Source organism: Letharia lupina, assembly GCF_014066315.1.
Source record: "Letharia lupina isolate WasteWater1 chromosome Unknown contig_16, whole genome shotgun sequence".
NCBI classification, from domain to species: Eukaryota; Fungi; Ascomycota; class Lecanoromycetes; order Lecanorales; family Parmeliaceae; genus Letharia; species Letharia lupina.
In genome coordinates, this window is record NW_023502985.1 from 1,438,891 (window position 1) to 1,452,306 (window position 13,416).

General features: G+C 49.9%; 5 protein-coding genes across 5 annotated transcripts; 3 read left to right on the plus strand and 2 right to left on the minus strand.

The window, feature by feature from the left end:
* Window positions 1-1,715: 1,715 nt before the first annotated feature.
* Window positions 1,716-2,461, plus strand: HO133_003130 (uncharacterized protein; the record flags this gene model as incomplete). Its single annotated transcript, XM_037294054.1, has 3 exons — window positions 1,716-1,960; window positions 2,028-2,153; window positions 2,203-2,461. 3 exons carry the CDS (start codon window positions 1,716-1,718, stop codon window positions 2,459-2,461), a joined length of 630 nt encoding a protein of 209 aa, XP_037150132.1.
* A 536-nt stretch (window positions 2,462-2,997) lies between these two features.
* On the minus strand, window positions 2,998-3,380 carry HO133_003131 (uncharacterized protein; the record flags this gene model as incomplete). Its single annotated transcript, XM_037294055.1, has 4 exons — window positions 2,998-3,085; window positions 3,141-3,209; window positions 3,264-3,304; window positions 3,363-3,380. 4 exons carry the CDS (start codon window positions 3,378-3,380, stop codon window positions 2,998-3,000), a joined length of 216 nt encoding a protein of 71 aa, XP_037150133.1.
* A 367-nt stretch (window positions 3,381-3,747) lies between these two features.
* Window positions 3,748-7,305, plus strand: HO133_003132 (uncharacterized protein; the record flags this gene model as incomplete). The annotated part of the gene is made up of 1 exon (XM_037294056.1): window positions 3,748-7,305. One exon carries the CDS (start codon window positions 3,748-3,750, stop codon window positions 7,303-7,305), a length of 3,558 nt encoding a protein of 1,185 aa, XP_037150134.1.
* Window positions 7,306-7,850: 545 nt separating this feature from the next.
* HO133_003133 (uncharacterized protein) lies at window positions 7,851-9,208 on the minus strand (the record flags this gene model as incomplete). The annotated part of the gene is made up of 3 exons (XM_037294057.1): window positions 7,851-8,185; window positions 8,231-8,418; window positions 8,595-9,208. 3 exons carry the CDS (start codon window positions 9,206-9,208, stop codon window positions 7,851-7,853), a joined length of 1,137 nt encoding a protein of 378 aa, XP_037150135.1.
* Window positions 9,209-11,052: 1,844 nt separating this feature from the next.
* On the plus strand, window positions 11,053-12,255 carry HO133_003134 (uncharacterized protein; the record flags this gene model as incomplete). The annotated part of the gene is made up of 1 exon (XM_037294058.1): window positions 11,053-12,255. One exon carries the CDS (start codon window positions 11,053-11,055, stop codon window positions 12,253-12,255), a length of 1,203 nt encoding a protein of 400 aa, XP_037150136.1.
* Between the last annotated feature and the right edge of the window lie 1,161 nt (window positions 12,256-13,416).

Here is a 13,416-nt window from a genome sequence, read left to right on the forward strand (position 1 = left end):
AATTCCTGTTGTTTCGAAATACCCCTCGCAACGATCAATAGAAGGGGCTTACCTCCGCCTATTCGGTCCAGAATCGTTCGTTTACTACTCCTGCACTGGAGACCTGATGTTATCGTCTAGGACGTTCACTGCTACGTGCAGACGGTCTATAATATCTAAGAGTATCTCTTTATATATAGCTCGGCCTATAAGCCACAGTTTCGCCCTAAAGGTACCCCTCGCAAGCTTCACTCGGCCGCCGAAGACTTCCTTATTAAGTATCTCGAAGATTAGCCATGGGCTATGCAGAAAGAGATAGTCTGGTTTCTTTGGGAGGAGTAGGGCCTGTTCGCACATCGGTCCACGATATCAAGGACTCTTAAGAGGAGGCGCTTCTGCGTCGATTGGGAGGCATTTCGAAACACTAAGGCAAAACACCAAGGATCGGCTAAGCGAGATATACAGGAGCTTCAAATATGATGAGGAAGGTGGTAGAATGCGATATGGGAGAAGATTCATCTATTCAGTACTACTTTTGGTGGTGTGTGTGTGATTTTCTCAGTGCCAAGTATTCCAACGTTTTCTGCACACGCTAATTCAACCCCATATTCGCTGGTAGGGCTACATTGCAGTCACCCCACGGAAAGTCTTTGATGCCTTCAGATGGAGATACAATATCATTTAATCCTAGAGCAATAAGTACTTTATGGACACTGGTGAGAAGTAAAAGGCGAGCACGAGACCTGCACAATGTTCCCAACCGCCAATATCCAAACACAACCTACGTGCCGTGTCACCTTTATCATACAATTGACAGTCGCTTCCTCGTCTTTCAAACCTCCCATGATCTATCTACCCCAAGGAGTCCCCTCTTCCGCTCTGAGTCGGGTGACGTGACCTGCCAGTTGCACACGCCAGCCTCGTGTCGTTCATTCTCTAATAGATCAAGAGATATGTTCCAAAAGTCAATCACCACTCAGCTCCCATCTCCCCTCTGCGCGAGCGTGAACTGCCCTGTGTAGTTCTCCGCTCCGTGGGGCAGGAGCATGGCGGGCGTATACCGAGGGTTGGGGTACCGCGTCGCCAGATCCATTCTGACCGAGGGATTTACTTATTTCTGACACAGGGAACCCGGTGCAGGCGGCCAGGTCCTATGAAATTAGCCATCATATCCGTCGACTTGCATATTTTAGACTCCGACTTCAGCCTATGAAACTATCTATCATAGAAACCGGGCGTAAGTGGCGCGTCGGCTTGCATATTGCACACTTCGACTTCAGCCTATGAAACTATCTATCATAGAAACCGGGCGTAGGTGGCACATCGGCTTGCATATTGCCCACTTCGACTTCAGCCAATGAAACTATCTATCATAGAAACCGGGCGTAGGTGGCACGTCGGCTTGCATATTGCACACTTCGACTTCAGCCTATGAAACTATCTATCATAGAAACCGGGCGTAGGTGGCACATCGGCTTGCATATTGCCCACTTCGACTTCAGCCAATGTCTTCTGCCACGCCCTGGCTGTGGAAGTTCGCTCCAAACCAGAACATGTGCTGAAAATTGGCCCTTGGCACCAATGTCAAGTCACGCATCCTGATCATTGAAGGGTCTATCCAACAAAATCTACTCCCATAGGCACTGCAGACCTCGAATCGCGACGGTTAGGGAGTAACGTGTTTCACATTATTCGTCCCTGCAAGTCATCAGTCTTCCACGATCGTACCTGGCATCATGTCCGACGGTGAAGATGACTATGACAGCGGATCTGACGGATATGATATCAATGATCCACGGGCGCGTGAACATGAGGCATATAAGATCGCTCAGGAAAATGCAGGAAGGGCGGCGAGAAGGTTTAAGTATGGAGACGACGTGGACGCCGACGGAAATGACTATCATCCCCGTGAAGAAGACAATGGTGATTCAATGGAGCTGCGCCTTCAGAACGCTCGCGAAGCACGAGGTTGGGCTTTTGAGTAAGGACATGAACCCTTGGTCACTTCACCGAAAAGGCAGACTGTATTGACCAAGCCTTCCGAATAGTGAGGCTAGTCGACGATACGAGTGGAACGCAAGGTGGACAGGCGGTTGTCATGACGGGGTTGAAGAGGAAGCAGATAAGCGGATGGCGGATGTAGAGAGGTGGAATGGTGAAATTGAGGAGCTAGAGTGAGTAGACTAAGAGCACCATTCCGATAAAATCACTGAGAATCAGCAGGAGACGCTGTGATCAAGCTCGCGATGCTCGTGCACATAACATGGACAATAATCCAGATTCGAGCCCTGATGAAGAAGAGAGTGCAAGCGACAGTAATGAAGAGTATGAAAAGAATGTTCGTGATGCGCGTGAGGCTCGGGAAAGACGATATGACCATGATGATCAGGAAGAGGAGCACGGAGAGGGAGAACATAATGATGTTGATGACGATTTGGAACTCGACTCCGACGACAATTCGGAACTCGACTTCGGCAATTGATTTGCCTACTTGATTCACGCTGTTTCGTTCTTTACAGATTGACTTGCCTTTTCATAAAATTTACCTACCGCAATAGCTCAAATTCTGGTATTTGAATGCAGATAATCTACCAAGGAACCCTGATATCTAAAGTAGCTTCGAGACGAATCAACATGGCTCCAAGAGAGCGCCGCTCACCCTAGGCCTAATACAAGGTGAGGGCAGGGCACATTTCTCATGGCTTGGCAGTGGTCTCGTGGTCACGGTGACGAGACGGGAGAGTGTTGGGATTTGGCGAATAGTACAAAGAGAGATGAGGAATGGTATCTTGGTACGCGAGGTAGAAGCTCGGCTGCTAGGTCATGTGCTTTCGTAAATCTTGCCATACGGTCAAGCCATTACCATGCATCTCCCCCCTCTGCTTCAGAAGCAATGACAGCCAGTAATGCAATCCCTGACCATGACTTTTCTCTCTTAACGAGATGTTTTCCGGCTCGCTGACCATGTTCCATGCCCATCCATTCACCACGACGCTTGTCATGGGTCTCAATGCCGTCCTACTGAGTTCTTGCTTCCCCATCCTGCTCAACGTGGATATGGTCATCGGTCTGGAGGGTATGGACGGTGTCGTTGGGGAACTCAACACTATTGGTAGTAGATCAGCAATCACTGAAAGGTGGTATGAGTGTTCCGGACGTACGTGAAGCCTTTGATCAAGGTGAACTCATGCTTAATGGTCCCGCCCTGCGATTTGGCGCTCTCCTTGGCTCTGAAAACATCTTAGCTGGTGGGAGCACGAGTGGTTACACCAGATCTAATGTACTTGTCAATCTGCTCGGGAGAAGCGCCCTGCTTCAAGGTGATCTGTCGAGGCTCGTCATTAGCAAGGATGACTAGGCTGCAGCTGTTCGGCGGGACGAACATTGAACATGGTAGGCATCTTGAGGTTCGTTGTTGTGGCTGGTGCACAGAATGCTCTGCTGAGATTTGGTATGATAGTTTTGATGTTGCTTTGGAATGTTGGCTTGATTGATTGATTGATGTTGTGAGATGTGAAAAAGGGTGGGATGACGAATTTGAGGACCTTTAAGACGTATGCAATGCGCATTGACCTACTTAAAGTACTTTATCTCACGGATAAACCCCCACAGCCCCACTCTGACAGATAAAACACGCTAATGCAGGGTACCAGATGACGTACGCACGGCTAAACGTTTCGCCGATCTCCCCATGTCAATCAAAATTATAAAAGTGAAGCGAGAGTTTTGCTTCGGAGGAGGAGTAGTGGGCCTTTTACCATCACAGACATGGAGGACCAAGCAAATAGGCCCCACCGTAAGACGAAAGAGAAGAAGAAGCATACTGGAGACCGCAATCCAAAAGCATTTGGCTATGCAAATCCAGGTCGGCTTGCTAAGCAAGCTGTGCGCTCCCACGATATCAAAGAGAAACGCCTCCATGTCCCTCTCGTGGACCGCTTGCCGGAAGAAGCGCCTCCAATTATTGTTGCCGTCGTTGGCCCACCGGGGGTTGGAAAAACTACACTCATAAAGTCTCTGATCAAACGATACACAAAGCACAACCTCAGCTCTCCAAGTGGTCCCCTCACCGTCGTTACATCCAAGCGCCGGCGTCTCACCTTCATAGAATGTCCCGCAGATTCTCTCGCCAGTATGATTGATGTCTCAAAGATAGCTGACATTGTTCTCCTCATGATAGACGGCAATTTTGGCTTCGAGATGGAGACGATGGAGTTTTTGAATGTGCTGGCTTCTAGTGGTATGCCTGGCAATGTCTTCGGTATCCTGACCCACCTCGATCTTTTTCGAAAGCCAAGTACTCTGAAAGATGCGAAGAAGAGGTTGAAGCACAGGTTCTGGAGCGAACTATATCAAGGAGCAAAGCTGTTCTACTTGTCCGGGGTGATCAACGGGAGATATCCGGATCGAGAAGTGCACAACCTTTCCCGGTTTATCTCCGTGATGAAGCAACCGAGACCGCTGATCTGGCGCAACTCGCATCCTTACTGCTTGGCTGATCGTATGCTGGATGTCACGCCCCCTACGACAATAGAGGAGAACCCTAAATGTGACCGGACCATTGCACTCTATGGCTATCTCAGAGGAACCAATTTCCCTGCTGATGGAGCTCGAGTCCATATTCCAGGGGTTGGAGACCTGAGCGTTTCGGCAATCGAAGCTCTACCGGACCCTTGTCCCACACCTTTCATGGACCAAGCGATCGCCAAAGCATCAGGAAAAGCAGGGCGCCGACGCTTGGGCGAAAAGCAAAAAGTCCTCTTCGCACCAATGTCAGATGTGGGAGGTGTATTGGTGGACAAAGACGCTGTGTATATTGATGTCAAGACCTCGAACTTCGATAAGGATGCCGCCAAGGGTGAAGAGAGAGGTTTGGGAGAGCAGATGGTGGTGGGATTACAAAGCGAGAGAAGACTTTTGGGAGAGGCAGAGGATGGTGTAAGGCTGTTCACTGGTGGGGATATGCTCAAGGATGATACGAACGGGGCAACCGAGAACGATGCCGGCAGGAAGGAAAGGAGAAAAGCCAGGATCGTGGAGCAAGAGCCTAGCGACAACGATCTTGAGCCGGAAGACGAGGGTTTCGTCAGTGGAGAAGAGGAGGAGGAGGAGGAGGCGGAGGAGGAGGAGGAGGAAGACGACGCAGGCTCTATGGTGAAAGGGGACATATCTGCGGACAAGCTTGGCCGTGCATTCAAGCCCTCAAAAGATGGTTCGCCCAACGGTAGAGTCGATGGTGATTTAGCTTTTGCTGAGAGTGATTCTGAGATCGGCTCTGTCTCTAGTGAGGAGGATCAAGAACTGGAAAGTGGACCTGACGAATCGGAGTTTGAAGATGACGACGAAGAGGACGCTGCCTTGCGATGGAAGTCCAATCTAAAGGAGAATGCGCAAAAACTACACAGCAAGCAGAGACAGTATCGAGTCTCGGACTTCGCTAAGATGTTATACGACAATTCACTATCACCAGCCGACGTTGTTCGCAAGTGGAGAGGAGAGAATGACAAATCCGTTCTGGGCAATGGCAATGCTTCGGAGTCAGAAGCGGAAGAGGACGATAATTTCTTCCGGAAGGCAAAGCGTGGTGATGAAGCGGAGGATCTTGAGGACCGGTCCATTCCGCAATACGACTATGATACTCTAGCCCAGAAATGGAGTGATCCGGACAACCTTGAAAATCTGCGGCATCGTTTTGCTACGGCCAATCTTCTGAAAGAAAGGGATGGCGATGATGGAGGTGCTCTCGGAGGTTCCGCATATGAAGATGATGAGGGTGACGGCGACTTTCAAGACCTCGAAGCCGCGCCTAGCTCAAATACTGGTGATGCGCCAGAAAATGCGGAAACCTCGCTTGAAGCAGAGAGAGAGAAGAACGCTCGGCGAAAGGAGGAGCTCAAGCTTCGCTTCGAGGAAGAAGATCGAGAGGGTTTTGGAAAACAAGCAGAACGTGGAGATGGTGGCGGGGATGCTGAGGGCGAGTTCGGAGAAGACGACTGGTATGATGCTCAAAAGGCTGATATACAAAAACAACTCACAATCAATCGCGCTGAGTTCGAGTCGTTGGATGTAAATTCGAGAGTACGGGTGGAAGGACACAAAGCTGGCACGTATGCCAGAATTGTATTGGAAAAGGTGCCCTGTGAGTTTGCGGCGACTTTCAATCCAAGATATCCAGTCATTATCGGAGGCCTAGCTCCCACAGAAGATCGGTTTGGCTTTGTTCAAGTGAGAATCAAGAGACATCGATGGCACAAGAAAATCCTGAAGACTAATGATCCTCTCATTTTTTCGATGGGTTGGCGAAGATTCCAGACACTGCCGGTCTATAGCATCTCCGACTCCCGCACCCGGAATCGCATGCTGAAGTACACTCCTGAGCATATGCACTGCTTCGGTACTTTCTTCGGACCTCTCATCGCTCCCAATTCAGGCTTCTGCTGTGTCCAATCCTTCTCCAACAAGAATCCCGCCTTCCGAATTGCAGCTACAGGGGTAGTGCTCAACGTTGATGAGAGTACGGAGATTGTGAAGAAGCTAAAGCTCACCGGCCATCCATACAAAATCTTCAAAAATACTGCATTCATACGAGATATGTTCTCGACATCCCTTGAGATCGCCAAATTCGAAGGTGCCTCGATTCGTACAGTGAGTGGGATTAGAGGACAAATCAAGCGAGCTCTCGCCAAGCCAGAAGGTCACTTCCGAGCTACCTTCGAAGATAAACTACTCATGAGCGATATCGTCTTCCTTCGTGCATGGTATCCAGTCAAACCGCATCGATTCTACAACCCAGTGACGAATCTTTTGGAAAATGTTGCAGAAGTAACAAGAGATGAGATGGACGATACCGGCTGGAAAGGCATGCGCCTAACGGGTCAAGTCCGCGCCGATCAAAATCTTCCAACTCCCCAGCAAAAGAATAGCGCCTATCGGCCAATCGAGCGCCCAACTCGACACTTCAACCCTCTCCGCGTCCCTCGCGGACTCGCTGCTGAGCTTCCCTTCAAATCCCAAATCGTACAAATGGCTCCTCAACGCAAACAGACCTACCTACAAAAGCGAGCGGTAGTACTAGGAGGCGAAGAGAAGAGGGCGAGGGATCTGATGCAGAAAATCATGACGCTTAGAAAAGAGAAGGTGGAGAAGAGAAGGGCGAAGCAGGAGGAGAGGAAAGAACCATATAGGAGGAAAGTAAGGGAGAATGAAGAGAAAAAGGCGGAGAGAGAGAAGAGGGAGAGGGATGAATATTGGAGGAAGGAAGGAAAGAAAAGGCGGAACCAGGACGATGGAGGTGGGGGCAGAGGTGGGAAAAGAGTAAAGAGGTAGTCAGTGTCGTCTACGTGCAAAGGCCCAATATGTCCTCGTACCAAGGTCTGGAGCCTGGGCAAGTTCAGCGCCTCTTGTCCAGTATTTGGCTAAGAATATGGACTTGACCGAGTTCACCTATGTCGTATGCGAAAGCGAAGTTCTGTAGATAATCTCATCCTGGCCGCGAGAAGGTCGCAAGATGTTTGATAGGCATTGGAGACCCTCCCTAGGCCTTTCAGCAATCTCAATCTCAGGATGTGGGTGGCAACGAGCTTGACCTGAGCTTAGGCGTTGGCTGCGGCATGAACTAAAAGAGGAGCGGATCGCCAGGCAAACACGCCGTGATACCTTAAGGACTCGCCTGAGGGCTTTATCGTAGCAGATGGGCAACCCTGTCACTCACTGACAGAGCACAACAAACACAAAATCGACTTCTTACCATTGTGTTTGTCAGGCAGTCTCTAATGTACGTCCTGTGTCTACTCTGATATCTTCTTCATTTGCCACAACGGGAGTCGTCGCCTAGCAATTACCAGACATCCAAGAGCCACATTCTGCAACGTTCATTCAAAGCTATCGCTACCATTGACGGCATACTTTCTTAGCAGATTTGCCCTGTATCCGATGCGATGCTTTACTGCCTCGATGTCAGCTGGATCCAACTTCATCCTCTGATCGAGCTCAACCAGGTGTTTCCATTTCTCCTCCATCGTCTGGATGACCCAGTGCCTCGCAGTGTGCTCTTTTCGAGGTCTGGCGAACCTCGGGTCCAGAATGGCATTTCTCCACAAGTCCTGCACGCCCATGATTCTCATCACGTCATCCCATTCGGAAACTGTATCGTCCTCAGAGCCATCTGGAAGGTTCCAGACGTGTCTCTTCGCCCATTCGATGGATTCTATGTTGACCTACTCTGCGAATTCGCACTTGTGGGCGAACGCACCAAAGGCTTCTAATGCGGCATCCTGGTGAAGGCCGAGGTACTGAAGTGTTTCTAGGCTTTCGATCGTCTCGGGTACGCACTCTCTTATGTTAATGGTTTCGGAGGCGATGTGCGCAATGGTAATCCACTCGTTGTCTACATATACGTGGGCCGCAGGGAACTTGAGGCGGGCATAAACGGGAGGTAGACTAAGAAGCGTCGTGATTTGAGGACACATTGGGGTTCGATGTATGGTTGACTCGAGGCCTTAGACCTCATTGGGCAGGTTTGGCTAGCAGTGGCAAAAATAATTGCAGTCTTAGGGCCCATGACGTCCAGTCAAGCACACGGACGCGTCTAATACTGTGTTTGAGCTTCTTCTCACCCTGACACGGCTTTCAAGCACATGCCAATCGACCTCACACCAGCCACGATAGACCCAATCGGAAGTCCATAGAGCACATATGCCTCCGATGCAGTCAGCGCGGTGTAGGAATATCCTGGACAGCACTTGCCAGATGCACCGCTTGCGAATACCCACCCTGCCGCTTGACCAGCTCGGCATGGAATACCATTGTTGAGCCTGTTTGGGGCAACACCAGTCGAAGTATCAAATGTCCTAACGACACTCGCATAATAATTCCTCAACAACTGTGCATTCTCCGCCGCCCAATCCACATCCCTTGACGTGGAATCCGCACTCGACCAAGTGTCGGAACTTGACCACGAGACACTGCTATCGTCCGACTCTGAATCTGACTCGGTCGATGCCTCCTCCTGGCACCAGCAGGCATTCTCGCAATCTTCCCGATACGTCTCATACAAGGCTTGCTCGAATAACACGTAGCCCCAGTTGAAACACAGCATCTCGGCGCCTTGGCAGTGGCAGCCTGCGCGGTCACAAAGGTCAGTCAAGCGGAAGAGCTGTTGCTGCTCGCCCCAGAAGTCGGAGAAGGAGAGGATCATGCTGCCGTCGGGGTTGGTGCCTGAGGGGTGCATGTTGAGGGAGGGAGGGTAGGGGCCTGGTGGGAGTCCTGGGAGGCAGCTAAGTTCCTGGAGCCCTTGTCAGAGAGTGTAGTGGAGGTGGATAACGAAACGGTACGTAGGTGCTGCGTTTGAAGAGGTGCTGGGTTGACGAGTGTGATGCAGACTGGAGGGGAGATGCTAAGATCATTATGGTCTGCAGTAGGAGGATCATGATGAACGTGAAGCATGACGCCATAGTGGAAATTAAGCTCTGCTCTGGAGCAGGTCTTCTTGACTGCAGATGTGCTAAGTCGATATCATCGTTGAAGGCGGTTGGGAATGCCTTTGTTGAGGCGAAATATTCTTGCGCCTTTATTCTCGCTCAATCATGCTCCATGTCGCATGTTGAAGCTTATCTCTCCTTGCGCTATGATCTAAGCCTGTAATTTCGTGAATCGGAGAAAAGAAGGACGCTGCAAATCGGTTGCACTGTCGCTATAAGAGCTCAATCGCTAGACGTTAGTTAAGATTACTGCCGATATGCGCGCCGCTCGCTCACCCCTAAACTGGGTCTTGAGTAACCGCCGTCCTACAATCGCGCGGCCGGGATAGGATCGAGAGTGAAGCGTCCGTTTGCAGGTGAGCTGCTGCCTGATTCCCACTTCTAGCAGAGATCACAACGTTTCTCTTTCACATCCAGGCGAGCAGCTCGTTGGTGAGGCAGGTCGGCTTCGATCTGGAGACGGTGATTGTCAAGATACAGCCGGCTTTTAATGCGTTGGATTACCAGGTGAGTAAAGTCTTGATCATTGGAACTAATGAAAATAGATCTACAGGTCAGATCACAAAAGTTGCAAGGTCTTTGTTTCTATCTGCGTTCTTTGATTCTGCATGCGTGCTTGTGGATTGTAAGCCACTAAATTTTTACTAGGATTAACCGCTGGCGACAAGGAGAGACGTGGTTAAAACAGTCAATGGGAGTATTCTCACACCGACCATAAATCGCTGTCCTGTCGGGGTGAAATCCTCCTTTTGCTGGCATACAACTAAACGAAAGCAAAAATAATCCAAGATCAACTGGGAGTTTGCGGAGGATGGGACTGTCGCTTAAGGAGAACAAGCCGGTAACCGGGTAATGAAATGTTGGGAGTTGGTGGCCAGTTGGGCCGGTCGGAGCTGGGCTGATGTGAGGGCTGGTCGGTGTGCTTGAAGTGAATGCTTAACCTGTGAGCTCTTCTAGAAGTGATGCACGAGCTTTGGCCAGTTGGGCCGGTCGGAGCTGGGCTGATGTGAGGGCTGGTCGGTGTGCTTGAAGTGAATGCTTAACCTGTAAGCTCTTCTAGAAGTGATGCACGAGCTTTGGCCAGTTGGGCCGGTCGGAGCTGGGCTGATGTGAGGGCTGGTCGGTGTGCTTGAAGTGAATGCTTAACCTGTGAGCTCTCCTAAAAGTGATGCACGAGCTTAGTACGTGACAGTCTTACAAGTATTCACGAAGTTCGCCGATTCACTCCCTACTCTTGCGATACAACGGTATCCGGACATATCTTCCAACGTTGACGTCCAAGATACTTTCCTAGCATTCAACTTTCTATCTCTCGGCGATACTATCCTCTTCTATGGAAGTCCTTTACTGATACTTGCCTACTAAATAACACCAGTACCATCAGCCAGAGAGCTTTTACATGCACACCAGCTATATCCATTGCAGTCGACCCTTCAAATTTTCCTAGAGCTCACGGTGCGACGCCAGCATATTCGTTATCCAATTCTACCTGCGACATTGAATCTTATTCCTGTTCTACACATCCTCAAAGACCCGCCCGTAGCTATTCTGCGACAATACCACACTCAAACTTACGGAACGCACCACGGACAATATGTCGAGTGTCCAAGCTCTGGCTAATATCGATACTAGCCTTCCCGCGTTGGAGAAAACTGCTCAAATCCTCCAAGATCAGAGTAAGCGGTTTGGAGAACAGCAAAGACTGAAGGGCAAGCAGGGAGATAAGCAAGTCGTTGAGCAGAAAGATACTGCCGGCGATCTCGAAGCTCAGGCCTCTGCCGACACTGGCGAGCTCCGCAAGGAAGTATCCAAAGGGCAGAGAGCTGAGGCAGATGCCTTTACGATACAAAGCCTTCGAGAGCGTATTATACACTTAGAAGAAGAAGAGAAGACCAGGCTGGAAGCAGAGAAAGAAATTGTGTGCGAATCGATCCAACTATGGTCCATCGAGCATGAAATGAGGCTATCATTGGAATCAACCGCCAACGTCGACGCCGCCCATCTCATCAGGAACCAAAACGGGCTACTGAAGGACGCAAAAGCGAATATTCACGCGCTTGAGTGTGAGCTTCAGGCGTACAAAGATAGATATGGGTCTCTGGGGCGCCCATTGTTTCGCGGCCCATCTTGGGGGCCAAGCAATTGGCTGCAACATACGCCGCCGTCAACACCCTCAAGCTTGCATTTACACCAGCATCAGTTTCGACACATACGGCCCAAAGTCCGTCTACCTACCATTGGAGCAGGCCAGGGCACCAGCTTCGTCACTACTCCTGGCCAGTCACAAGTGGTCAGTGAGTCACCAGCTCCCACTCCTCACTTGGGTGGTGGGCCTCTTCAACCCAGCTCGAGCTTTGTACCTACTCTTAGCCACCCTCGAGTGGTCAACGAGGCTCCGGCTTCCGCCGATCGCCTGGGCCAAAACGTCTTCCACCCCCACTCGAGCATTGTTCCTAGTCCTAGCCAATCTCCAGTGGTCGACAAGACAGCGACGTCAACTGCTCCCTCGGGTCATGGGGTCTTCGAGCCCAACCTTCCGCGCAATCCAGTCAGTCAGCGTCTTCGCATGCAAGATCAGTCTCAGCGACGTGCTACAGTCCTCCCACATTTGAGGCATCTACAAAAGGCACCGCAGCCAGCTGGTACTACTCACATACAACCTGGATTGCCAAGGCCACAGCCAGACACGCCTTCAGGATCAAGAGACACGCAGGATACTGAGTCCTCGGTCCAGACACAGGTGAACCATACTTTCTACAACTGGATTGATGGGATGTGGCAGGCAGAGGATTCCTGAGAGCATGGCAGAGGTGGGCATGAGTGGCTTGGGATATGACATGGAATGCTTGGATGTCAAGAGGGTGTGCGGATCGTGGATGTGGACCAGGGAAGGATACATGAATGGAAATGGTTTACATGGCTTAACGATGCGTTCTCTGGATGTGCCATCAGCGTGGTAAGATAAGGGTCATGCACTTCGGCGGCATCGTACTCTTGACATTTCGAACCCTTTAGATCCACGACATCCCAAAATGTCCTTCGATCCGGCTCTATCTCTTGTTTTTCGAAAAACTAGGAAACCTGAAGATTCATTGATCTATCAATATCGACTGACAGACGTCCATTTCGATGAATATTCTGTAGAGACACTAGAGCCGCCAAGAAGCTAGTTGAACCTTGCTCGTTTCCAACTTCAGTCTTTCCTTTGTATGACAGTCAGTGGTCCTATAACAACCTATATAGCCTCTGTGTCTGCCCTTTCCCAGCAGTGGCAAGTATACGGCAGTATCGATGCCAAAGTCTGAGCCTTTTTCACGGTCAAACAAGGCACCGTTGGACCCACTACCCATGCCACCCACGCAGCAGCAAATTGAATAGGAATGTGAAACATAACGATCATGAGCCCAAATCAGTAATGTCACGGCATCTTAGTCGAGTCTGTCAGAATATCAGGTATGGTAGAATAAGTAGTGTGTAGATTGCATGAATTCTTCTATCTCAGGACTCCCCTGGGCCAGTATTTATACCCCTCACAAATTAGGTGGTTATTCCAACAGGTGGCTAAGAGGAGGCTAGGAACCTTATTTTGATACTCCCCTGTGACCTATCTCCCCTAGCCTAATCAAAAACATGATACTATACCCAAATCTAATACCGACAAGCCTTCCTAACCATCACCGACAAGCCTTCCTAGCCGTTACCGACAAGCCTTTCTAACCGTTACCGACAAGCCTTACCAATAAGCCTTCCTGGCCGTCATAAGTTAATAAACGCCCCTTCTTTATCTAATACCTCTTAATCCTACTACTATAACTCGTCCTATTTCCGCTTCCGAGATCTCTTCTTAATGGTTTATCTTTCTTGCAACCATTTCGAGATTAATTTCGGGTGCAACTTTCAATAGATATCCGCTTCGTAACCCTTCTCATAGCGAGGATATATTATATCGTTAACGATA